General features: G+C 41.2%; 1 protein-coding gene and 1 long non-coding RNA gene across 14 annotated transcripts in view; one reads left to right on the top strand and one right to left on the bottom strand.

Annotated features, from left to right (window-relative positions):
- The window catches only part of ADAMTS9 (ADAM metallopeptidase with thrombospondin type 1 motif 9), a 197,033-nt gene that overhangs the window by 25,266 nt on the left and 144,463 nt on the right, over positions 1-27,304 (bottom strand). For 3 of the 4 annotated variants that reach the window (XM_072598761.1, XM_072598760.1, XM_072598763.1), the window contains 5 exons: positions 25,395-25,562; positions 17,745-17,915; positions 6,800-6,970; positions 3,281-3,475; positions 797-929 (listed from right to left, as the gene is read on the bottom strand). In XM_072598761.1, the coding sequence (XP_072454862.1) occupies positions 797-929; positions 3,281-3,475; positions 6,800-6,970; positions 17,745-17,915; positions 25,395-25,562 (838 nt within the window). The remainder of the gene's footprint in view (positions 1-796; positions 930-3,280; positions 3,476-6,799; positions 6,971-17,744; positions 17,916-25,394; positions 25,563-27,304) is intronic. The other variant, XM_072598762.1, reaches the window with a different exon arrangement.
- Positions 17,800-27,304, top strand: part of LOC140497611 (uncharacterized) — a 32,512-nt gene continuing 23,007 nt past the window's right edge. For 9 of the 10 annotated variants that reach the window (XR_011964763.1, XR_011964765.1, XR_011964759.1 and 6 more), the window contains exon 1: positions 17,800-17,932. This is a non-coding gene — a long non-coding RNA (uncharacterized lncRNA). The remainder of the gene's footprint in view (positions 17,933-27,304) is intronic. The other variant, XR_011964766.1, reaches the window with a different exon arrangement.

The following is a 27,304-nucleotide window of genomic DNA, read 5'->3' as shown; positions in this document are numbered from 1 at the left end:
AAAGGCCCATGAGAAGGCAGAATACACACAAACACACACACACACATGCAAAGACACAGCTGAGAAGGAGGCTGAAGGAAACCTGGTGAAGCAAAACCCACAGAGGAAGATCCTGAAGTGAAGAAGGCTGAGGGGGACCCTGGAGAGGCAAAGCCATCTAATAGGAAGGAATCTGGTGAAGAGTCCTGGCGAATGAAGGCCCAATAGGGGGAAGTCTGTAGGGAACCTTGCCAAGAAGGTAGATGAAGGGGGTGTCCTTGTTTCTGAATGATCACTTAAGACTAAAGCTCTATGAAATTTTTTGGGGAATGGTGTTCCACTCTGACTATATGGTTGGTGTAAGCACCAGTCATATTTGGACACTATATCCTATAGATCTTTGGAAAAAGCAAGATGGCGCCTTGGGCTGTTCTTTCCCCAGCTTCCTCCTCACTCTCCCTGACACACAAATACACAACATAAGGCAATCTGAAGTTCTCTGAGAGTATAGATTATTCATTATTTGTCTTTATATCCCTTGTACCTATGACAGTGACTGGCACATAATAGGTGCTCATTTATCGACTAATTGATGGAGAGAATACTGGTAACTGGGGACTCCTGGGAGTCGTCATGGAGAAAGTAATGGTATTGTTTATTTGCAGGACAAATGACACTGTCCACCTGAAAATCTTTTAGTGGGCGGCATCATCTCTAAGAAGTCAACATCTCCAGAAGCATGGTGGGGGTAGGGGTAGGAAGGAAAGAAGGCCATTTCACTTGACAAAGAATGATCCATTCCAGCTGGCAGACTCACAATTGAGGTTATTATGGCAGGTTCTTCTTTCTTCAGGTTTTAACTCAATGGGGCAGAGCGTGCTTGGTTGGTCTTCATTTGTTAAGCACTGCACTGAACGATGCATCACTCCCGTTCCGCAAGTCACAGAGCACTAGAAATCAAAGCTCGGTCAGCTGGGAAGCTTGAAGTGCTCCCATTGTCCCCCCTCCCCCTCCAGGAGATGAGCTGGCAGGAGCAGAGGCATCCATGACTCCTCCCTGCTGAATCACCTCTGGAGGCTCCAGAGAAGCAAATACACAGAAACCAGCAACAGACCACATTCCAAAGGGGTTGAGCCCACTCGCTCCCCAAGGGATATTCACAAAATAAAAGCAGATGAAGACCTGGCAATGCCCATGGATTCCACCATGAATATGCAGCTTCCCAATTAATTGAAATGCCTTTCCCTCAAGTTTAGAGCCACAACTAGGCATTTTGTTTCACTGGGATGTAGCACAAATGATTATTAGGGGTGGGATATAGCCTAAAACTTGCCCTCAGAACATTATGCAATTCATGATGTAAAATAATAAAAGAATTAAAATAAATTCATTTAAGTAGAAGTGATAATTAATTAATATATCTGTTCCTAGCTGCTGAAGAAATTCACCTGTTATATTTTGGGACAGTTAGGTGGCACATTGGGTAGCATACTAGACCTAAAGTCAAGAAGACACGAATTCAATTCTTGCTTTAGCTATTTACTAGCTGGGTAAGTCATCAACCCTCTCTCATCCTCAGTTTACAGACTGAATGAGATAACGTGTGTTTTACAAATCTTAAAGCACTCTGCAAATGCTATTTATTGTGCCCATAGTTTTTGGTTGGTTAAAACTTTCCTAAAGTGGTATCCACAAGATGGATAGAAAAGTCCTTTAACGCCTTCATAGGTCCTTATACCACTACAATATGACCCTGGAGTTTAAGAAGACCTCCCTAAGGGATTTAATGGAAAATGGCTTAGAGAAGGGTCTGATATGATCTAGTCAGAGCCAACTTGAGACGAAAGGAAAGGTTTACTTCCCTTTCCTCCAGGTATTCCTGATGACCTCCATCCTAGACCCACCCTTACTCCCTCCATTGCACCTTGTCTCCAGCTAGTGATGGTTGGGAAGGAACCTGACCCCATGCAAGTTGTGTCTCACCCCTCCCTGGGCTATTGGCATTTTGATATGGGATTTCAAACCTCTCACAGGCTAAAAGCAATGTATCTCTAATGGTGGAGTTTGGGGTACAATGATTGGAAAAGGAGGATAGAGAGATTATTTAATCCCAAGAAGCCTTTCCAGTACCCCTCAAGTCACACCAAGTCCTTATGTTTATGTGTTCATCCTTCGTTGTCAAAGAAGACCGTACCATCAGAGAAATAATGACAGGACTTGACTTTGTTTTTTTGAGTGAGGGAGGGCTGTGCAGGTCACTAGCCTCACTTCTCCTCCAGAGCCATCTGAATCCATTGACCAGATATTCATCAGGATGACTGGAGATGACCCAGGATGAGGCAATTGGGGTTAAGTGACTTGCCCAAGGTCACACAGCTAGAGTGTCAAGTGTCTGAGGTGAGATTTGAACTCAGATTCTGAGTGCTGGTGCTCTATCCACCTAGCTGCCCCTACCAAGTCTTTAGACCCCTAGGACACACCCCACCTGTAAGGCCAGTCTCCTTGGGACCAGACTGAATTTTCTTTTGGATGTGGGTTTGATTTAATTAGTATCAAATATTCAGCTTGTCTGGGGCACTGAGACCTTAAGTGACTTGCCCAGGGTCACCCAGAGCCAGGATATGAACTCAGGACTTCCAAAGCTGGTATGACTATCACTAAGTCACTCGCTTGGTAATTTGTGGTAATATTCATAGGAACATCACAAAGCATAACAATTTTCAAGCCCAGGGAGTTCTGCTTGTCAACATGCTTTTAAGCACTAAAGAAACATCTTTGAGATCAGATTAAATGATACATTAAGAATAGAAAAGCTACATGAGACTTGCCTTTCCATTCCTTCTGGAACCACCTTCCTTCATCCTCTACCCCCTAATCCGCTCCTGCCTCCCTTTTCTGGTGAGTTCCCATCCTTTCCACCTACCCCTCTGCCTCCCAAGTCTGGCCTAAACGGGCAAAGGGAAGTTTGGAGTTTGGTCCATGTACCACGATGTACTAACCATGTAGATGCCTCAAAGCGCTCTGCTTTAATTCCCCAAGAATTTGTTACTGTTGGTCTCCTTTGAGTCAATTCCACCAAGTACTTCAACAGAAGAAGTTAAGTGGGCAGAATGACAGAGTACATTTTGGGAAGGCAGAGAAGATGTCATTCTTCTCTCATCAGTTCATTCCAACCTTATAACCCTTACTAGTGAAGGAGGTCACCTCTGGATGTGCTAATGGGAACGATGCTGAGAAGAAATTGGCTGCCTGTCCCTGAGAGCTCCTCTAACAGGGAAATATCACTCAATCATCTACTTACACTTCCCCAATTTCCAACTCTCCAGGTGGCTGAGACAGGGCATTCCCGCAGGAAGCAGGGATGGATACTGGGAGGCTGGGTCCCAGGGCAGTTGATGGTATTCTGGTAGCCATACTCATAATGATCTTTGCCGGTGTAAATCTCGCTACATGAAACTAACCTTTGTTTATAACCCTTGCCGCAGGTCACTGAGCACTGTGGAGAGAGAGAGAGAAAGAGAGAGAAAGAAAGAGAGAGAGAGAGAGAGAGTGAGAGAGAGAGAGAGAGAGAGAGAGAGAGAGAGAGAGAGAGAGAGAGAGAGAGAAATTGAGATTTGAGATTCAAGAAATAACCCAGGGCAGCTCAAACTGGGTCTCTAACCTCACCCCTGCCAGCAACCCAGCGATCAACCTCCCAAAGCCTTCACTTTGTTAGCTCTGGGCACCCAGGAGATATGTAAGTTCACACAATCACTTGGACAGATTCAGCTGCTCAGCAGTAACCCGGATCCCCTACTTGGGGGGCCCCCTCACACTGCTCTCAGAAGAGTAGAGAAGCTGCTTCTCCAACCCTACTCAGACATACTCAGCAATAAATCAATGGGTCAATCCACAAGCATTTTGGTGCCTACTAGGTTCCAGGTTTGCACAGTTTTAACCATAGTGGAGGATAAAAATAAATAAAAAAATAAAAAACTGTCAGAAATTAGGGTCTTATCTAATCTATTTCTTTTAGCAAGTTTAATTAGTATGTTTTAATTAAGGAGCCCCCTCTCATCTTTCCTCCTTTCTTCCTCCTTCTCTCCCTTCATTCCTTCCACTATTTACAAGCCATGTGACCTTAAATGACATCCTCTGTGAGGCCTCAATTTCCTCATCTGCAAAATGGGCATGAAGTAATCAACAAGCTCATATTAGACTGAGTTCCATGAAAGCAGGGCCTAGCTTAGATGTGCAGTTGTATCCTCAAGATGCAGCTCAGTGGTTCGTACATACCAAGTGCTTAATAAAGACCTTTTCATTTATTCACTCGCTCATTTATTTATTCATGATCAGCCAGGCATCACACTAAGATCTATGGACACAAAGGAAAAAGGTGCCCTCCCCCCAAGAACTTCTATTCTAATGGCATCATAGCTTTCACCTCCCAGGAGGTTGTGTGGGTCAAATGAGATACCCCATGTATAAGGTGCTATGTGAAAACCAGCTACAGTTTAAGTCAACAAATGACTTCCCAAGGAAACCAGAAGAGACATGCCACTGAGTATTTGCTAACTGTACTTCTAGGCCAAGGACGTGACTGCTAGAAATAGTGGTGGTGTGGTGTGTGTGTGTGTGTGTGTGTGTGTGTGTGTGTGTGTGTGTGTGTGCATGTATGTATGTGTGCATGTGTGTTTGTGTGTAGGGTGTTGTCTTAAAGCTTAAATGTTTTACAGCTAGAAGTATCACCCATCTTCTCCCCTGGATGGCAGCAAAGTGCACGGAAAACAGACAGTAGAGTCAGAGCTTAAGTCCAACATGGTCCAATAGAATTACTAGCATACCCAGCCAGTGTATGTATGCACTAGTATGAGGACCCCTAAAATTCTATAAAGTTGGAGCAGGAAGGGACCAGAGACCATCTGGTTCAACTCCCTCATTTTATAGATGAGGAAACTGAGCTGCTAATATCATCATAGATTTAGAACTGGAAAGGATCTCAGAGGCCATCTAAGTCTAAGCCTGACATTTTACAGATAAGGAAACTGAGACCCATAGAAGACAAGGAACTTGCCAAAGGGAAAAAAAATTAGTTAATAGGAGAAGTAGGCCTTAAACTCAGATTTCCTGATTCTACATAAGATGAAATTGGATAGCGATGAATGAAAAGTCTTTCACTAGGGTTCAAAAAATATGGACTTCATAAGGAAAAGATGGGGAAGGCATGGTTGGATAGTAGTTTGAAAAAAGATCTAAGGATGTAAGTGGATCACAAACTCAATGAGTTAGCGGAAAAATATTCTAGCCACCCCCTCTCCCGCAGAAAATACTGTTGGCTGCATTGAGAAAAATAGCTTTCAGGATAAGGCTGAACATTAAGTGCTGCATTCTGCCCTGGTAAGACCACATCTAGAATATTATGCTCAGTCCTGGACACTACATTTTAGGAAGAACATCATTACGCCAAGGAGGTCTAGAGGGGCTAGACAAGGTTGCCGAAGGGTTCCCATCATATGTGGATTGGCTTTAGGATCTCTTTCTTGAGTATGCTAACCAAAATTATACATTGTACAAAATAGCTAGCATTCATGTAATACTTAAAGGTCTGTAAAATACTTTGATGCATATTTTCTAAAATTTCTTAATATATACTTCCATAGAAGTGGGATCATCACTCATCAGACACAGTAGATGTCTTCTGTGTATGGGTTGGAACTAGATGGCTGCTTAAAACTCCCTAATTCTCTGATTTTATGACCTCATTTGCTTTTCACAATGACCCCATGAGGTAAGTGCTATTATTCCCCTTTCAGAAGGCAAATCTAGTGTCTTTCCACCACACTGTTGAGGCAGTATGCCAGGTGTTGAGGCCAAGCTGGTTTATGAAAGCACTGGTAGCCATTCAGAAACAAGGATGCTCCTAATTGCTGCTTGTGCTCTCACAGATCAAACTAAGCTTTGTTTACTGATGAAAAGGCAAGTTGGAGGTTTTAAGCAGCCAGCCAGAGGATTTCAGGATCAGAGACAATTTTGCCTTAATTCTCTTGTCTTAATTTTCTTAATTCTCTCCCTAATTGCCTTATTCTTTCCTTTGACCTAGGTTTAGAGAGACACCATCACAGTTCTGACTAATGGGCCACTGCTGACGGATGAGGCTCCTCAGCAAGCCTGCAGAGGAGAGGATGAGGAACAGCCCTGAGGGACAGACAGCTAGCTCCACAATTACACAAAGCTTCTTTGCTGATGAGTCTCCAGACTTGATGAAAAGGAGGAGAAAAGGAGAAATCTGGATATTTCCTGAAGACTTCATATGGCCTTATCAGGCAAAGTAGCATCCACTGCCTATGGAAGCAGCAGTTACAGATCTCATCATTTTGTGATTAAAGAGTTTTCTGGTCATTTTTATAACCTTCCTCATCACCCTATACTCACATAGGGGAAAATAAGCAAAAATGATCAAATAGGGATGTGAAAATCCCTCTAAAGGTGAAGGAAGATGCAGGGACCCATTAAGTATGAAGGAAGTGGTGGAAGGCAGGAGACTGGGCAAATAAATGATCCTGGAGTCACCTAATTGTTGCATGCCTCAGTTACTCTATTTGTTAAATGAAAATAATTTGGGTTCTTTCCTTTCATTCCAGCTATTCTGATGAAAAGATGAGATAACACATGTAAAAGATCAGGGGTTCTTCACCTTTTTTGGTGACCCATGGGCAAGCCTAGGGACCCCTTCTCAGACTGTTATTATTTTTTAAAATTAGGAATTAATAAAGAAGGAAATTCTTGATATGTTAAGAGGTAGTAAAGACAAAGATATAATTTTCCTGCCATGCTGACTTACCTCCGACCATTCGCCAGTGATCCAGATGTATTCACACGGCTGCAGACTGCAGCTCTCTCGATCTGCCGGCCGCTGGCTGGGGTCACAGTGCTGGCTGTGATCCTGGATCTCGTTTCCATTCACGCACACCACCTTTCGATACCTGGAGCCTGTTCCGCATGTCTTCGTGCACTGTAAATACACAAGAAGCGGTCACCAGATGACATGCTGCATCACCCACGCAGCATCCAGCAGGGCTGAGGTATTGGCCAAATGGAAGCCTTCACCATGGGGCCCAAGCAACTTTGTGGGTGTTGGGTCACTGAAGAACACTACCATGTGTCACTTAGGAACAGACTTTATCATATAACAGTGATTCACAAACTGTGGGCTGTGGAACCCAAAAGCACCAGAAATCAGCCTCTGGTCCTAACTACATGGTGGCAAGAACACAGGATTCAGAGAAAGAGGACCTATGTTAAAACCCTAGTTTAGAATTGATGACCTGAGTGACCTTGGCATTTCAATTTTTTTTCAATGAACCTCCTGGCGCCTCACTTTCCTCTTCTCTGAAATGATGGTCATGGCCAGATCAAGAGTTTTTCAATATTTTGATAACTGCATGTCCCTATGATTTGATTCCTTTGTAATTGTGTGTATTTTATTTTGTGCATCATTCTGAGAAAGGGCTCATAAGTTTAAACCAGACTGCTAAAGGGGTCACTCCAAAAGTCAAGAATCTCTGTACTAAATAGCACCTAGGTAGTCCAGTGGATAGAGCTCTGGGTCTTGAATCAGGAAGATGAGAGTTCAGATGTGGCCTTAGAGACTTACTAGCAAGTCTAGTCTCTATCCACCTCAGTTTCCTCACCTATGAAGTGGGGCCAATAATAACACTTAACTTTCAGGGCTATTGTGAGGATCAAATGATAGAGTATACTTCGCATGGAGCCAAGTACACAGTAGGCATTTACTAAATGCTTGTTCCCCCTTTACCTCTTTCTGGTTTTAGAACTAAGTCTATGATGCTATTATGCTTAGCCATAAAATAAGGAGACCAGACTGAAATCTGAAGGTCTGTGAAAAATACATCATATATTGTAAAGGCAAATGACCCTGAAAGACTTGAGAACTTTGACCTGTGAAGTGACCAAGTAGGATTCCAAAGGGCCAGTGACAGAGCATGCCTCCCACCCTCCTGACTAGACATAACAGACTTCCCCCCCAGTCCAGAATCAAACACACATTTCTGAACATGGCTGATGCAGAAATTTTCTTTGCTTGACTATGTATGTTTGTTACAAGAGTTTTGTTTTCCTCTCTCCCAACACGGAAGAAAGAATGCTTATTGATCAAAAATTGTTTTTTGAAAAAAAGAATGCCTCTATTCCTGAAGGATGGTCAACCCTCGATAAAAATACTGCTTTTCCAGTGTCTGAGGAATTGAGATGATGAAGGGAATGATGGGGGGAAAAGTAAGAGCTTTAATGATTTTTAGAAGCAGCTGTGGTCAAGTGGATTATACGGTGGGGAGGTGGGAAGACTTGCATTCAAATTCCACCTTAGACACGCTGGATGAGTTACATAACCTCTTTGGGCCTCAGCTTCCTCAGCTGTAAAATGAAGGGGTTGTACCAGCAAACCTCTGAGGAGCCTTTCAGATCTCTACGATCTTACAATCTTTCTCATCTGTAAAATGGGATGATAATCATTAGATTCAAATGAGATCCATAAAGAGCTTTGGAAATTAAAAAGTACCATATGAATGTCTGGCAGCTGACTGGCACAGTGGATGGAGTGCTGGGTCTAAAGTCAGGAAGATCCAAGTTCAAATGTGACCTCAGATACTTATTAGTTGTGTGGGTAAGTCATTTAACCTCCGTCTGCCTCAGTTTGCTTAACTGTAAATGGTGATCACCATAGTACCCACCTTACCGGGTTGCTGTGAGGACCAAATGAGATAATATTTGTAAGGCCCTTAGCACAACGTCTGGCATATAGTAAGTAAGTGCTTAATAAATGTTCGTTTCCTTCCCTTCTCTTACCAATAGAGGCTTGAGACACAACCAAGAGCCACAGGACTATGTAACCAAAATGGAACCTGCCTTAATGGATATCAGTTTATGGTTATGCTAATTTCTTTCCTCCAACTCCCTTCCTTCCCATTTTCTCAGTCCTGGAACCCATTGATTTAGAATAGCAGTTCTTACATTGGGATCCACAGTCTTACTGGTTTGTGGATAGATTTCTGAGGAGGTGAGGGAAAGGGGGGACCCCATAAAATTGTTGGAAAAAAAACTATATCATTTTCATTAACTTTTGGTTTCCTTTTCAATCCTCTATTTTATTTTATGTCTTAAAGTTATTATTCTGAGGAGACCCATGGATCTCACCAGATGGCCAAAGGGGTCCACGACTCAGAAAGATTTATTACTTTAATGAATATAATATTAGAATAGAAGAATCCTCGGATTCTTTCTCGGATACATTCTGGAAGCTGGCTGAGAAGTCCCCAGCCTTATTTTAATTTCTAAAGGTATTCTGAAATGTCATTATGGATCTTTGGAAAATACGACTGAGTGAATAGTTAATAATTCTAGGCTGCCTTGATTCACAGGATATTCCATAATTCAGAAAGAGGAAATAATTGAGCAGCTGAGCTCCCTAGGACATCTAATGCTAACAGGCAACATCCTCCTTCTAATGTACTTACCTCAAAGTGGAACTGGAAGGCCCTACCAGTTATTAATCTGAAAAATGGGGGAAAGGACTTACCAGCTGTAAAAGGCTTCTAAAGTGTTACCGTTTCCAACTAACCAGATTAGCCCACGGACGGTGATGTGAAAGGAATCATTTGCTGTAATGGGCTGAAAATTTCATGCCTGGAAGACTGCTTTCCAGTCATCGAGAACTTGAAAATACAGCAATCAGTAGGAAGGGCCCCAAACTTAGAGACACCAACCAAGGCGATGTCACATAATCTGCTGTGTGAGGCTGATTGCTTTTCGCTGCCTTCATTTTCCAGACTATGTGGGCAGAAAATCATAGCCCCCAAGAGGAAACTGGGTCATATTCTGAGGAGGCTGTGCCGAATTCTTTTGCAGTTGGGACCAAGGACTGAAAATGATTTTTCAAACATTCAAAACAAATGCTTTTTGCTCCTTAGTCATAAATCAGTGAGCAAATGGAAAAAATCAAAGGAATAAAGAAATTGAAAACGCAAAATTATTTCTGGAAATCCCATAATGAAAACTGAATTTTTCTGCTGGTATGGGGGTAGGGGAGAGCCTTTCAGGCACTGTGCAGTGACAATGAGCATTTTGAGACTTGAGCACCTCCCTAAGGTCTCAAAAGCAATTCCTATTCATGGGATTTCCTTCTTATAACTTCAATGCCATGATGGTATTTTTCTTTTTGTCAGCTTAAGGGTAATTTGAGGTTCAGAGTTCTTAAGCATAAAACAATAATTTACTGGTTCACAAAATGAAACACCTACTAAGGACCTAACACGGTCTGGCATACAGCAGGCACTTAATACGTGTTGCCTGATTGATTGTTTCAAATTCTCAGTTGGGGACTTCTTCATTTTTTGACTATGGCTGGTTAGCTCATTAGGTTGAAGAATGAGAATGTGGGTTTGAAACCCCTGCCCCCCACAAACCAGTTAACTCATTCTACTCCAGAAATTCAGTCTACTTCTAAGGGATTGTGGGTAAAAAGTTGTGGATGGAATGACACCATCTTTCCTTAGCACAGGGAGAAAAACAAACCTCTCAAAAATTCCTGGTTTTTTTTGGATGTAGTCATGCCACCTTTCTATCCTAAAAATCACCACTCGTTGACTTATAAAAATGAATGATAATAAATATTAAAATTGTGAACATTCACATTTGGGTATTTGATTTTACCCTAAGCAAGCTAGCTGAAGTGCTTATCACTATTCCCACCCCCACCCAGGCAGACCTTCAAGGCCCTTTTCTTCTGGTTAATGAATTACTTGAGTTTTTGTTCCTTTTCACCATACACTCAAAGAGAAGGCATGTAACCAAAAGTTACTGGCCTTCAACTCTTCTGGATTTGGGAATCTGGATTGACATAGAGGTATGAGTATAGCAGAAGGGGAAAAACATTTCTATAATAAAATAAAAGATACATTCCATATTTCTAGAGTTCGATGATGGAATGGAATGTTCCTGAGGACAGGCATTACTGTTTTTGACTTCATATCCCTAACTCAGTACCTTTCCCATAGTAGCTATTCAAAGAATATTTGTTGAATGGATGAATTTCCACTCCCACCGACCAGGACTCATTCCCATTCCCCTTGTCTATTCTCTCCAAAAGGTTTTCCTCCCTCTTCCAATCCATCTTGTATTTTGTTGTCAGAATCATCTTCCATGTTGATTGATCTAGAGATATTCACTACACAATCTTCAGTGGCTCCCATTTTCCTACTGAATAAAGATCAAACACCCTTGACTAATATTCAAGGCCCATAGCAACCTGGCTCCCCATCATTTTTACAAGCATATCTCATGCTCTCTCTTCGATTTAACCTATATGATGGCCAACAGACTGCATCTCTGGATGGCCTGGGTGGTACTACCTATTTTTCTTTTCTTGTGGTTGATGGCTAGGGAGTCCATAAGGTAACAAAGAGGAGATAATGTATTCTAGGCAGTTAGGTGATGCACTGGATAGAATGCTGGTCTTGGACTCAGGGAAACCTGAGTTCCAATCTAGTCTCAGACACTTACTACCTCTGTGACCCCCTGCCTCAGCTTCCTCAGCTGTAAAATGGGGATAGTAATCATACCTACCTCCCAGGATTGTTTTGAGGATCAAATAATAATTGTAAAATTGTTTAGCACAGTGTTTGGAACATAGTAGATGCTTAATAAATTCTTATTTCCCTCCTTGTTTCCCACAGGCCTTGGGAATATATAGCCTGTGAAAAGATGTGAGATAGGAAATGGAACACCATATATGGGAAACAGCAAACCACTGACCAGAGCCAGATGGTGGAGGGTTTTCAATGCCAGGCAGAGAGAATTTTGTATTTTATCCTACCAGAGTTGCCTGAGAAGGTGTGTGACAGTCAGAAATTTTCTTTAAAAACATCAGCTTGAGAGCTTAATGAATAAGTAAAGTACCTCTCTTTCAAACAACTCAAAAGTATTTTTGAATTTCTGCCTCAAATTAGCTTCATGTTTCCACAAGGGTGGTCTAGTCGCCATCTTGACAAACGGTCAACTTGAGGCATAGAAAGGCCGACTGAGAATCATTACTGAGCTAGAGCTCAAAACTACCTTAGATGCTTCTAGTCAAACTCCTCATTTTACAGATAAGAAAACAGAGGCCCAGAGAGGGCAATCTACTTGCTAAAGGCCTCTCAATAAACAAAAGGGATTGAAAGCTAGAGTGTTTTATTCCCAGTTTATCTTTTATTATTTATAGAAATCTTTCCATCTGAGGACCAAGTAAATGCTTAAACATGAAACCAAATATTCACCAGATCTGTATATTGGATAGCCTTTCCCCCAAATATCTTCTCTGAAGTCTCAAAGCCCAGTGCTTCCCCAGGGGTATTACCCTTTTAGATGTGGGTAGATAGACTGCCTTTTCTGTAGTCCTTGAAATGCACAAAATTACTGGCTCTGAGTTTAGAGTCTGATAATTATCTGACCCTGGGAAAAAGTGTAAATTACACAGAGGTGTGATTTTTCAGGACAGGGTGAAAATCTTCCATCTCCAGATGTAAGAAAGCCCCACTGCATTATGAGGCACCCAGGAAAATCACAAGCCTCAAGTTATGTAGGAGCACTCAGTCTGGGTGGGGCTATGTATGGACTGTCAGATACCAGGAGGTCTCACATTTCTTGACATTCATCTCTATGTCGAAAAGGGATGTGAAAGACCCCAAGAAATACTCACAAGGACAAATTTGGTCTTTATTTTTAGGCAACAAAAAAGTTGTTTAATTTTTTTTTCTTTCTGCAGAGCCTGCCTCCAAACACATATGCATTTTTAAAAAATGACTTGGAAGCAAAGATAGGACAAGGCCCTTAGAAAGCAGGCAACAGCTGTTTGGTAGTTGTTAAACAGTGACTTATAAAGGAGTATTTTTCCAACCACCACCAGATTCTAGTCCATCAAGCATGGACTTTAAGAACTGCCACTGTTCAGTGCCCAGACCTAAGAACCATGTGGGAAAAACATGATCTCTGAATGACCACCTGTCACCGATGGGAGAGTTAGCAGAGTTGACAGAGCTTGGCTTTGGAGTCAGCAGAAATGGGCATACAGATTTAGCCTCAGGTACACAAGGTGTAACCATAGGCAGAACTCTTGACCTCTCTGCTTCCTCATCTGCAAAGCAGGGGAGAGAATAACGGCACCAACCTCCTAGCGTTGGGAGGATCTAATGAGCTAATGCGTACAAAGTACATTGAAAATCTTATTGCTGTATAAATGTGAGCTATTATTAAAACCAGAGTAAAGAGGAAGCTTGAACAAAATCTCCACATACTCCAAGGCATGCAATAAATATTTGCTAATTAATGGATTGAACTGGATGTCCCATGGACATCTTAAACTCAACATTGCCCAACCAAACCTATTATCACTCCTCCAAGGTCCTCCTCTCTTCCTAATTTTCCTACCATTCCTGAGGGCACCATCATCTTCCCCAACATCCCAGGCTCATAACTAGATAACATCCTCTACTTTCTTTTTCTCTCACCTTCTGTATCCCATTTGTTGCCAAGTTTTGTCAATTCTACCTTCACATCCCTCCTATATACCTCCTTCTTGTGTTTGACACTGCTACTACCCTAATGTGAGCCATAGATCAAGTTTTGTTGATTCTACCTTCATTATATCCCTTGTTTATGCCCCCTTCTCTCATTTGATACAGCTGTCATCTTGCTGTGGGCCCCCATCATCTCATAACCAGACTATTGTCACAGCCTTCTGATGGGTCTCCTTGCTTCTAATCTGTCCCCTAAAATTCTATCCTCCACTCAGATCTTCCTATAACACAGATCTGACAATGAATGTCACCCCATTCAATAAACTCCAATGGCCCCTTATTATTTCGAATTCCAAATATGAAATCCTGTTTGACAGTCAAAGCCTTTCACAACCTGAGCCGCACCTACCTTTCCAGTCTTCTACCTTATTCTGCCCTACGTCCTCTCTGATTCAGTGACTCTGGCCTCTGTGCCTTTCCCCTCCCAATAACCTCTATTTTCCCAGGCATTTTCAGTGGCTTGTCCCTCATGCCTGAAATTCTTCCTCTTCTCATCTTTGCCTTCTAGTTTCCCTGACTTTCTTACAGGCTTAAACAAAGCCCCACCTTTTACAAGAAGCCTTTCCCAATCCCTGCTGACACTATGCCTTCCCTCGGAGCTTATCCCCAATTTTATCCTGTCTGTATCTTGTTTGTACATACTTGTTCGCATGTTTCTCTTTCATTAGACTGTGAGCTCCTTGGCACAGGTACCATTTGTGCCTTCCTTTGTATCATCAGCATTAACACGATGCCCAGCACACAGTAGGCACTCAGTAAATGCTTATTGCCTGAATAACCAGGAAATATGAGAAAGGGAGAGGGGAAAAGCAATGATCTGGGAGAATCTGGCAACATTCTAAGGGTAGACTATTAATGTCCTCCTTCTGGATTGTTCTACCAGTTAATGCAACAGCCAAGAAAAAAATCACAGTTAAAAATCTGGGGACCATCTTCCTTATGATCAACTCATTGTTTGCTTCTCTGAGTTGAATCAAGAGTGGCAGCTTGGTATAGTGACTAGAGAGAGTTTAGTCTCAAGACCTGAGTTCAAATTCTGCCTATGTGACCCTGGACAAGTCACTTAACTTCATATTGTCCTCCCATCCCCAAGAAAAAGTAAGCTTCTTGGGTAAGAATTTCACCACTCTAAGACAGAATGGGCTGTCTATGGAGGTAGTGGGTTCCCTTTCCATTTCAGGCTTGACATATGTAAGATTTTTTGACGTTGAGAAGGATCCATGAATGCAATGGGTTTTCTCATGAGAATGAAGGTCATCGTTCATTGGTGTTCTTCACTCAAAGGTCAGATGACCAGTTGTTGAATATACTGTATTGAGTTTCTTTTGTTTTTGCATATGGGCTGGATTAGATGGCCACTGGAGGCCCTCTCAGTGCTGGAAATTCTACAAATAAATTTCTTATAAAATGGAGATACTAACAGTTACTTCAAAGATTTGTTGTGAGGCTCAAATAATGACATATGTAAAGTGTGTTACAATGCTGCTTACATGCTACCTATTATTAATGTCAGGACTGTCCTCATCATTACCATGAATGGTTAATAACATGCCTCCTTTATGGCTTTGGATGTGAAACTTCATTATGGATTGTTTACCAATGTGTACTTTTCTCTCCTGGCATCTATACTGCCAACTCTCCCTTTTGCAGGGCAGAAACAGGTTTTAATTTTGTTTTTGTATCCCCAGTACCATGCACAGTACCCAGCACATACTAGGTGCTTAAAAAATGCTGGACAGGGGCATGAATAGACTACTGTCTGGTGCCCCTCCCACCAGGCTCCCTTCATTCCCTGCTACACTGTAATGCCTACAGCCTGACCTTCCTCAGATCCCCTACTTCTGCCTGCATATATGTGGGATAGGAAACTAGTCAGAGGATTCAACGCTAGGGTCGATCTGCTTGATGCACTTATCCAAAAAGTGCCTCATTAATATTTTCAGTGCTAGAGATAACTCTGGATTTTTAGAAAAATGTTGTGAGGGAGGGAGCAAGGAGGAGACCTCCATGGGACCCAGATCCATTGAGCATTCTGTTCTTATCCTCAGCAAATGGAATTATTTGAAGGGAGAATAAACAAATAAGCAAATGTTTCCTGCAGATGAAATTAATACATGGGCTTATTCAGTTTGTAAGGCGGGGGGGTGGGGGGTGGGAAGATTATTTTGCCTAATGTGTTCAAGACAAGATTTGCATTCTTTGGCATGCAAAAGGAACTTTCGACGTGGACTGAGGACTGAAATTTTCATTCTTGTGGTTGTTTCAGGAATTGAAAATATTTGGCCAAGGTGTTAGTACTCAGCTTTAAGCCATTCTCAATGCTTGCTTGCTTTTCAGAGCTTGGAACACTTAGCTGGATTTAAATCTGGTGCAGGTTTGTGGGGGGGAGGGAGGGAAAGAGAGAGAGAAGGAGAGAAGGAAGGGAGGAAGGAAACTGTGAGGCGAGAGAAGGGAGGAAGACAAAGTTAGAATGTCAAAGGGAAAGACAAAATGATATGCTGGTTAAAAGTAAGACAGAGGGAGGTATTCCTCTCCTCCACATTCGGTCAGTCATGTTGGCACTGACTTTAGGAAGAAATGGAGAGCTGACCTTGCTAAGTTACACTTCATTGATTTGTTAAACATAGCCAGCTCCAGAGTACAATGGAACATGGAACAGTAAAATGGACTGAAAATCACTGGCAATTCCAACACATTTCCTCTTTTACCAACAGAACAGTTTTAATTTCATCTGTCCTAAATATCTCTTAGTAGGGACACAAAGATCCCTCCCCCTATCCCAAGTGCTAACAAGGATAGAAATGAAGGAAGAAGATAAGCAGATACCCTAGATGCTCATACCTTGAGTAATTAGTACCTAAAGAATTGGCAAGATTTACCTTTAAAAGGTAGAAAGTAATTGCTTCTCTAGGTGTGAGAAAGAGGGAAGAAAATCAGCAGAAATGGTATAAAAGGGGTGTGTGTGTGTGTGTGTGTGTGTGTGTGTGTGTGTGTGTATGGAGAGGAGCAAAGGAAGATTTCAGGAAACTACCAGAAAAACAGTAAGATAGTTGTGAAATCCGAGTTGGAAGAGTCCACAAGACATCTTCTCTCCCTCTACTCCTGGGTAAGACTCTAAAAATCCTGTGACATCTTATTCTAAAAGCTCTCCCAGAAAAAAAGATTCCCCCAAAATAGGGGTCTGTCATTTGGGGGAAAGACTGAATAAACTGTTGATACATGGATGCAATGCAATATGACTGTTCCAGAGATATTTTAAGTATGATTTGATTAAGGTCACACAGGCTGTCAGTAACAGAGCTAGGATCAGAGCCCTAGGTCATAGAATCATAAATATAGATCTAGAAGATTTACAGATCTGAAGATCTAGAAGATCTCTTCTAGATCCCAGAGGTTACCTAATCCAATGCCTCCATTTTATAGGTGAGGAAACTGCTTCTCCATCTGGAAGGTAAGTAAACTGCCCAATACTGATGCAGGTGGTCAGTGTCAGATATGAGAATTTCAACCAAGCTCTTCTGATTTCAAAGTCCATGCTCTTCACCATGGTGCCATAATTTTCCTGAACCAAATATTAACTGCAAGTGGGAAAACCCACAAAAAAACACAGTCTACTCATTGTAATTCTGGTGAGCAGTTATTTTAGACCAAATATTTTTGGATTTTTTAAGTTCTCAGACCCTTGGAAATTAGCTGAAGTTTTAGGGACAACAACTGTTGTCCACACAACAGTCCACTAAGAGACACCCAGGAAGAAAAATATTGTGTGGGACCTCAATGAAGTCCGAAGTGGACTTTTTCCTACCAATAATGGTGTAGCATTGCTTTAAAGGTTTTTCTCCACCTCCTAATCTCATCTCTCATCCTCTCCTCCTTCAGAACAAGACGGACTCTTTCCTCACTATTAGCCAAACTTGAATGTTCCAAACACTGTCCCTACATTGTGTAAAAACGAAGAGGACGCTCACCCCGGGCACTGTCAATCCTGGCTGTCTGACAGAGGACTCTGCTGGAGCCAGAGCTGTCGTCCTTCCCGGTGGCTGGACTTCACAGCAGAAGTAATGTGATGCCGGCCGGTGAACATTGGGGGTGGGCGGGGGGAGATCAGGGAGGGAAGGACGCCCGACAGCTGCCTGCCCCCAGCCTTTTACTTACACTTTGCCATTCCTCCGTCCTCCAAGTATACAGTGGACATGCTGGGGAGTGGCAGGTCTGCTCGGATGCAGGTCTGGTGTACAAGTTGCATTCGGTCTCCCTTGTTTTGTGGGTTCCAGTCCGACACTCCACATTCCTCTGCTGGACTCCTTGGCCACAAGACACAGAGCACTGAGGAGACAGACAGAGTAAGTGGGAACTTCTTATATTTTGGGGGGCAGTGGGGGAGAGAGGACGGAAAAGAGGCTTACATTCCTAATGAAAAACCTACAATTACCTGGGCTATTTCTGATATTTCCAAAGAAAGACATCAAAGACAACATTTTAGTTCTAGAAAAACACAAAATTTGGGGTTTGTTTTCACTCAAGCCCCAGAAGTCAATACTGAAGCAAGAAATCCCAACCACTTTGGCACTGGAAACTCTAAGAAGTAAGTCTGAACGAAAAGGGAAAAATTCAGGGACAATATTGGAACACTATAAAAACAGAAATGTTACATCAAGTGAAAAACAAAAATGATTTATGTCTGAGTATTGGGGGCACATGAGAATTCAAATGTAGGGTAAGACTAGAGGTTCATAGCACGATTCTGAAAAACAAAAAACCACCTGTGGAAATATAAAATAAACCATCGAACACTTTATAGTCATATAAGTAGAAGTTATCTCCTCTCATCCACTGCCTTGCAAAATGTTCTTCTACCTGATTTCTTTCTTGTAAAGAAATTACAAGTATGAATGCATATATTAAGAGGATGGGGAGGGGGCAGGAGGAAAAAAAGAAACATTTTCTTAAGTGTTTTCAGCCCTTGAAGGGATAATGTAAATCATATGAAAATAGTTTATTGACCCAACCCCACAATACAACATATTAAATCTGCAATTAACTCTTTTCTAAATTAATTTTTTATGGTTTCTTTATGGTGAGGCTCCATAATCTTGCTTGTGAACAGGATAAGAATGATTGCTTTTATTAAGGTTTAGACAATAAGAAAGGAAAACCATCATATGATTAGGAGGGGCATTCTTGGTCATTAAAAATGTTTGCCAAACTACAGGGCTATCTCCGCCTTCTTTAATGCGGCTGCCACTACCAAGAATGTTTAACATGTATTAAGACCCCATACATCTGAGTGGGACTTTGTAAATAATGGAATTAAGCTGATGACACAATGCGAAAATTCTCTTTCAATTAGCATGCAGGAAAATTCATCACTGGGTAAGACTAATGAGAATTCACTATCAGAAAACATCATAAAGCATAACCAAATGAATTCCTTCAAGTAGTCATTTTTTTCCATTACAGATACTTAGCAATAAAAGTGTCTTTCTTTAGAAGGGTGGCCATGCATCCAAATTTATTCAAATATTTCCCACGTGAGCACTGATATGGCTGTCAGCCTTTAAAGGTTTATAGGAAAGCTAATTGGATAACGGGCAAAGATTATGAATAATCGTGGATGGCATTACCTGAGGCTGAACCATGGAAATAGGAGTTAATACATTAGGGGCACACAAAAAATCAGGTTTTTGAGGTCAAATTTGCTCCCCTGGGGATGATAGGGATGAAGGGAGATAAAGTATGTGCTACTGAAAACAGAGGGTCTACTGGAGGGGTGGATGTCTAAGGCACACATAACAAGTACAAGAGGCCACGCTATAGGGTAACTACTTTGCCAATGTTAGAAAAACCATTGAAGGCAGAGGGCAAAACGAAAAACAAACCATTTGGCTGCCATTCAATTGGAATATTGTGTCTTCAGTGCAAAAGGCAGTCATGTTCCAGGATAAATTGTCTGAGTAATAACCCATAGCAACCAAAGCCCTATGTAGATTTCTGTTAAATGGCAGATGCGGCAGGAATGTTAGCTCAGGACTTAGTATTAGACTGAGCCCAAACCCTTAAAAATGTTTTAATAACCTAAAAGAAAAAACAAAACATGATGAGTTTTGGGAGGACTTGGGAGGGTGAGGGGCATTCATGCTAACACTCCAGTAGGTTACCCCTTTTTACTACCTACAATAGAGTTCCTGTGAAGTTCAAAGGAATTCGTATGTTTTAAATGCTTTCCAAATTTTTAAACAATATATAAATGCCTGTTTTTTTTAAGAGGGGAGTCCACACCTGTGACTTCAATTATTTAAAGGAACTCCCTTGGTGAAAACTCTTACTAACATTCCATGGCAATTCCCTTTGAAGGTATGGTGTGAAAGAGACACTTGGAGGCATTGGGAAAGACCACAACTTCCCCATGGTCACAGGGCTAATACTTGTAAGAGGCACCTGCGGGTCTTTGTAACCAGCCTTCCAGATACTATACCATGGCATGTCTCTTGATGTCAGTGGTTTTTGTGATTATTTCTCTGCCAAAGGCCAATTTTCTGGTGCAACTGTACTCATCTATGGCTTGCACATTACCAATGCTAAGATATGGTCTATAAGTGTCTCCTAATGTAATTAAACCTCTATTTGGGGTCATAAAGTGAAGATAATAAGTTGAATAATGTACTGTTGCTTAAATTCATGTGCTGAAAATGCATCAAGTGGCAGAGTGAAAAAAAAAAGAACAAGAAAAATGAGATGACAGGAGTTTGGGGCTTCAGTAAATTAAGTCAAGGAAGATGTCGATTTCTATTCATCAATTTCATGGTCATACATTAACTACAGATCAAAAAATCCAGAGGATGAATGTGAACCTTTAAAGGGAAAAATTAGCCATATTTTTAAAATGCCAAAGTCATTTGGAGAAGTAATGGGTAGGAAACAATTTCACATGATTACAAATGCCCAGCAAGGTGCAGGCTCTGAATGGCTGAAATATTGCAGCTGGCCTCTGTGACATTTTCAGAGTTGGGGTGTGTGAGGTTGACTGCCCTGTGGCACACTATTTGTTGTTACAACCATTTCTATGGTGCTGGCAGTCCATTTTGAGTTTCCATTGAGTTCTCAGTAGTTAATTCTGAAAACTTCCTTAAAAAAAGTCATTCAAAAGTATAACAAAACCAACCAAACAGACCTAGCATGATTCTGCTGCTTAGATGGGAGTGTTTTTTGCTAACTCTCAGCTAGTTTGCAGAGGAAAGCTCTGAAACTGGAAAGGCTGAACACAATATTTTAGGGCCATTCTCTTAATATTACAGATTACTGGCACAGTTTGCAATGTGTTTTGTTATTAGTTCATAACTACTGGGCTGTGAGAACTGAGCACATTTCTCTAGATTCTCTACCTAGCAACAGTAGTATCCCTAAATCACTGACCTTACAAAAGTAACACATTTGATTTAAGGCACAGAAGGACCTCAGATCTGAATAGGGTCTGAGAAGGAGAGGATGGCCTCTAAGGTCAGTTCTAGCTCTAAATCTCCGATTCCCATCCTGCAGTACTCTTTTGGCTCCGTGTCCATTAATCATATATAGAAAAATATCTGAAAACATTTTTTGGGCACAAAACAAATAAATTGAGTCATGGAAATTCTTTAACATTCTGGGCCTCAATTTCCTCATGTGTCATATGAAGTTGAATGAGACAACCTCTAAATTTCCTGAGCCTATAAATTAGGGTATTGGACTAAAGAAGGAACGTGCAACCCAGTTTCTGCCACAGAGGCAGGAAGCTTTAAAATGGACTGAAAATGTAGAAAGACAAAAAGTTTTAGACATGGACAATGGGAGAATTTGTTTTGTGTATGTGTGTGTGTGCATGCAAATTTGTTAGCAAGATTTTCTTTTCTTAAAAATTATTTTATTGGAGTGAAGCAGTGTGAGGAATAGATGATAAATGCTTGTAAAAATAAATAAATTTTAAAAGAGAATGTTGTTTAGAATTGACTTTCAAAAGATCATAGACCATGAGCTAGAAAGGACCTCAATCTAGTCATAGGATCATTGATTTAGACTTGGAAGGGACCTTTGAGATCATCTAGTCGAGGTTATCGTTGAGGTCAATGATCTCATTTTATATCCAAGGAAATTGAGACCCAGGAGATGAAGGTCATATGCAGGTAGTAAGCATTCTGTCCCCAGAATTCCAGAGCTAGTTCTCTTTCCATGGTACCAAAGCTGCTTGCTTACCACCCTACTTGCCAATCCTTACACCAAAAGAGTCAAGTAGAAACAAGAGATAATTATCACAACTTAAGCAAAGTCAATCAGGCAGTCTTTAATTAATTATGAAACTACGTGTGTGGGGAGGAGTGGGATGGAAGGAAGATTTGACCCTATTATCTGACAGACCATCTTCCTCTTGTCCTTCATTCTTCACATGTTGATGCAACTATGGTACAAGGATCATAGTATGTATCTCACAACTGTGAAGGAATGGCCAAGGCAAAGAGCTCTCTATCAGGTAGGTACTAGACAGACCAACTCGTGGCTTCAGTGGATGAGAATCTATCTCTCTGCTTGAAAGTATGGCTCCTAAACCCTGTCCCACCAAAAATGTGGCTGAGAACACTGCTAACCACACAATGGAAGGCGAATGCACCCTTTTCACATAAAAGAAAATTAAAAGGAAAACAGCAGACACTATGTTTATTTCCTTGCCAAAGATCAAATATAGAAGTGGAACCTCCCTGGCTTTGGCAGTGGGGAAAGATAAATGTATGACAGAGTCCCTCACCTCAGATGTTGCTTGTGTCAAAAGGTCTACACAATCATCCTCCGATTCGATGGCTTCTGGGTCAACATTTTATAAACTATCAATTTTAGAAACTATCAATAGTTTTCTTTCAATAGTCCTCCTAAACCTAATGATCTATATTCTATTTTGAATCCTCAAGGAAGATATGACCGTGTAGTTTAGGGGTTCTGTGAACTTCAAATATTCTGATCATTGTATTTTACTATAATTCACCTCCTTTTGTTATCCCAGGCATTTTATTTTATGCATTTAAGCACATTATTCTGAGAAGTAGTCCATGGGCTTCCCTAGACTGCCAAAGCGGCTCATGATACATACAAAGTTAAGAATTCCCAGGATACCAGATAGATAGTGGGCCCATGGGTGGAATCCTGCCCTTCACACAAAGTAGCTGTGTGATCATGGGAATTTGATAAACCTCTTAAGACAGCTCTGTAAGACTGTAATTCAGAGACAAGTTGTTGATTTCCATCACTGGAGAGTTTTCATATTGGCAATTCCCCGCAACAATGAAATCTCAGGGGTGGGAAGCCTACTCCCCTCCCCTACCCGAATGATATTTTTCTTCCATACATTCTCCAAATGCTAAAGATCAGTATTATTTTTCTAATTATTATAAAAGAACAATTGCACAGAAATGATGCAGGTAATAAAAATTTATGGCAAATTTTCATAGTGCCACAAGAATAAATGTTCTAATTGCGTACTGCCTAGACTCACCATGATGGACAAAGTAAGTGGCTGAGAACTGCTTTTCAAAATCCTGAAGTTATTTACCTATAAATGGCTCATTTCCTTTTCATGCTAAAGATTCTAAAATGTGTAAATTTCAGAACAACTTTAAGAAGGCTTTGAAATCCATTTTTCTCATTTCTGTCTCAGAAACACTGCATCCTCAATGCTTTTTGGTTTTGGTAGATTTTACAGTTAGGCAGGGCCTTCTGCAAGCTTGCATTTTTACAAATTTTATTCCTACTCTCACTTTCTGCCAGGGAGAGAAATTATGCTCATGATTCAACTCAATTTCAAGCGGCAGATGCACATCAGACAAAGAGAGTCCCAAAACAAGTGGTTTAAAACCAATAATTCTGAAGAGTTGAGGCTGAGGGGTTGTTCCTCTTGTTCCTTCAGCATGAGAGTCTCTACTTGTTTCAAGTCAGCTCATTAGCCTGCCAATATTCCCCAAGTGTTTGGGTCACCTTTCCCTGTACATGACAGGACTCTAATTCATTCCAGCCCCTTTTCCAAATGGTACAAATGGACTCCCACTGCACAGAGGCTTGACCTGGGTGTTTTGATCATTCATTCCAACAAATCAAATCAACGCATTTTAAAGCAGGGAGAAGTCCGTTACATAACTTTATTTTGTTAGCTATAGAAATGACTTCCATAAGGCATCATTTCTTAACAGGTGAAGCTCTTTTCCAGGGGAGTACATACCTTGTAATCCTTTTATCTACTGTCATCCCCCAGTGGTTAAGCCTAATGATCAGAAATGCGTGGAAGATTTTTGCTTACTACCACAATCCCAGAGAATCTAGAAATAGAGCTAAGCGTGTTTACCAATAACAAGCAAAAGATTCTTTTAATCTCTTTTCTGTAATATAATAATAATGAAAAGCCCTTCAAGGGAACATGCAGCTAGGGGTAGAAATGGTGAACCATAAGGAAAAGTGACAGGGCATGAAACTTTACAGAACAAACTAATTAATGGGAGATCTTAAATAATGCTGTTGTTAGCTCTGAGACTAATCGAATGTTCTCCAGGACAAGAGACCAGAAACCAAGCAAGTATATCAATAAGATAGAAAAAAAATTAAAGAATGATGGGTCAAACTGAACTATAGCTTTGTAATTCAATTGGTCCATGAAACCAGAGTAAGAACCAAATCAGTCTAAGAGACAACCAGCTGATACTTTGACTGTTCGATTTTTTGAAAAATAGATTGATCATTCATTAGGATAAAGGCTTAACCAGGATTAAAGGGGCTTTGCACGGACACTGAACAAACCCATGTGTTTATTTTTCTTGAGTGGAGCAGACGTGGGGGGAGGCCTGGTGGAGGGAGGCCTGGTCGCAGAAAATCTAAGAGGATTAGAAAATGGCTAGAAAAACTGAGATGACGAGAAAAAAAAAAAACAGAGTAAGACTGAGAGAACATGTGAGCTATTAGCCGTATGGTTAGGGTTAGGAGAAAAAAAAATCTGATTTGGCTAGAGTTTTACAAAATCTAAGAGATTTGCTCATTCCTTAAAAATGTCAGGGACCCAAACCTCTCGAGTTCATTTCTTTTTTATTTTGAAACTGAGAATGCCAAAATCATGCCCATGTTAATGTGGTCATGTCCAAATATGCTTTAGGTCCTGCTTAACAATGTGGAACCTCTCAAAGAATCTTTATCAGAGGCTATGTCCTGGGGCCCTTTGCAGGTCAACCTGTTTGATTTTTCATCGATTGATGTACAGAAAAATCCTGTTAAGTCTTATCGATTGAGGAAAAGACCCCTTTAAGCTTATATTCTTTTCAAAGAGTTTCGTTACTTTCAAGTGCACACAGTAACGAAAATCAAGCCAGAAATGTTGTTAAGTAAAGGCTAGGAGTTCTTTCTAGGGGTCTGCTTTAATGAATAGATAAAGAGGACTAAGACTGGCTTACCAACTGCTCCCATATACATGGAAACATTTAAGACTCTTGAAAAAGGGTCTGTTCTCTTAAGTAGGGTAAAGTCCCTCTTTCATCCTGTTTGTACTGATTTACTTAGTAAATCCTGTCTTGAGGGAGTTCAAAGGTAACCTTCAGCCCAGCTCCTGACCAGATAGATGGCTACCCATTCTAAACTGGGTCGAGTGCCAACCAATGGAGACTTTCTGAATGTTGTCTCCTCCCTCTTCCACCCCACTGTAAAAGATCAACACAGACCACATGCAGAAGAAACATCACTTCCCTTGTTTGGTACCAGCGATTCAGCTAAGGAAGACTACAGACTCGGAGGGGAGAAGTCATTGCTCACCTGGCTCCAGGCTCCAGCCTTCCACTTGGGGCATCTTCCTCCTCTGCACTTTCTTTGCCCGTTAGGCTTAGCCAGATGCTTACAGTAATCACTTTCTAAATGTTTTCCATCTTTTGCCATGCAGTACACATTTCGTTGTTTATGCCCCCGACCACAAGAGACAGAGCACTGGAATATAAAGCAATGGCAGTGGGTTTTTTCATCAATCAATCAGTCATTCCACAAGCATTTAGTAAACAGCTACTGTACCAGGCGCTATGTTACAAGCTGAGTGTACAAAGACAAAAAGGAGACAGTCCCTGCCCTCAAGGAGTTTATATTCCATAATGGAAAACAACATGTGCACATAAAAGCAAGTATAAGAAATACAGAAAATAAGGTCATTTCCAGGTCCAAAAGAGGCATTCACAGCTTGGGATGGGAATTAAGAAAGGCTTCACATAGGGGGAGAAGGGTGACTGGAGCCCAGTTCCTATGAGACGGAGGTGAGGAGGTAGGGCATTCAAAGCAAAGGGGACCTTTGGTCAGAGGTAAGAGGGGAGCTGGAATGCTAGAAGAGGTACAGCTAGAAGACCATTCTGGCTGCAATCTAGAATGCATGAAAGGGAGTCATGAGCAACATGCATATAGCCACATACATGTGCCTGTGTTGATGTATATACACATGTGAGTGCACACACATACATACACATATGCATATATACAAACACATTTATGCAATTGATACATAGTGAACAATTCTGGAAATGCAGGAGGCAGCCCAGGTGTGAAGAGCTTTCAACAGAATATAGAGGAATTTGTATTTTTATCCTGAAGCCCTAACAAGTCATGGGAACTACTTGAGCACATGAGTGATGCGGTCAGACCTGGAACTGGCAGCTGTGTGGAAGGACGAGGTTTCACAAAAAACAATGAAGAAAATAAGGAAGAGGTCTCCTCGAAACCACCAAGTCTCATTTCCCCACCATCCTATTGGGTCCTTTGCCTTCTAAACCATATGAGCAAAACTAAGTGACCCTTTCTAGAGGGCTTCTATGGTGAAGTGCTTGCCAAGTATTATTCCATTTGGGACTCTCCATGATTCAGCAAAGTAGGTGCTCCATGTGATACCTCTCTCCATTTTGTAGATGTGCAGAGACTCCAAGAGATTAAACAGCTTGCCAAAGGTTGTATGTGATTGGAAGGGAGGTCTTCTAGATTCCAAACCCAATGCTCTAACTACTGCCTCAATCTCAGTCTCAATCCCTGATTGGTACTATGAAGGAAAGAACATATCGGAAGCCTGGCAGAAATGAATCCATGGCCAAACAGTAATTGTGTTTATTTCTCTTTAAGTTTTGACAAAATGGCAGTAATCAAGCATGAGGCATGATTAACACACATCTTTTATCATAAGAAAATTCTTTCAATAAAAGATTACACTTTGGTGTAGTGGATAGAGCAAGGCCTGGATTCAAATCCAGCCTCAGACACTTAATAGTGGTGTGATCCCGGACAATCCTTTTCTATCTGTCCAATGAGAAAGTTGAATTCAATGTGCTCCAAGGTCCCTCCTAACACTAAAGTCCCTTCCTAACTGTTTATTTTCTTCTTTGCTTTTCATCAAAAAATACTTCCGCTAGAAGAGCAAGAAAAGTAAGTGTCTTGAGGGCAGGACTGTTTCAGGTGGTTTTGTTTGTTTGTTTGTTTGTTTGCTTTTGTCTTTGTAACCCCAGAACCTAGCTCTGGGCCTAGTGCATAGTAGGAATTTAATAAATGCTTGTTGAAGGAATGAATGAAAGAACTTCTGCCTGCTTCATGAGTTGGGTAATAGGTTCATTTTATAAATACACATGTGCCACCTCCTAATTAAACATCTGAAAAAAACTTCTCAGCCATCTTCCAAGGGGGGAAAAAAACTTTGAGTCTTT

This window comes from Notamacropus eugenii, chromosome 3 (assembly GCF_028372415.1).
Source record: "Notamacropus eugenii isolate mMacEug1 chromosome 3, mMacEug1.pri_v2, whole genome shotgun sequence".
Taxonomy (NCBI): Eukaryota; Metazoa; Chordata; class Mammalia; order Diprotodontia; family Macropodidae; genus Notamacropus; species Notamacropus eugenii.
This window is presented reverse-complemented; position numbering and strand designations above follow the sequence as displayed.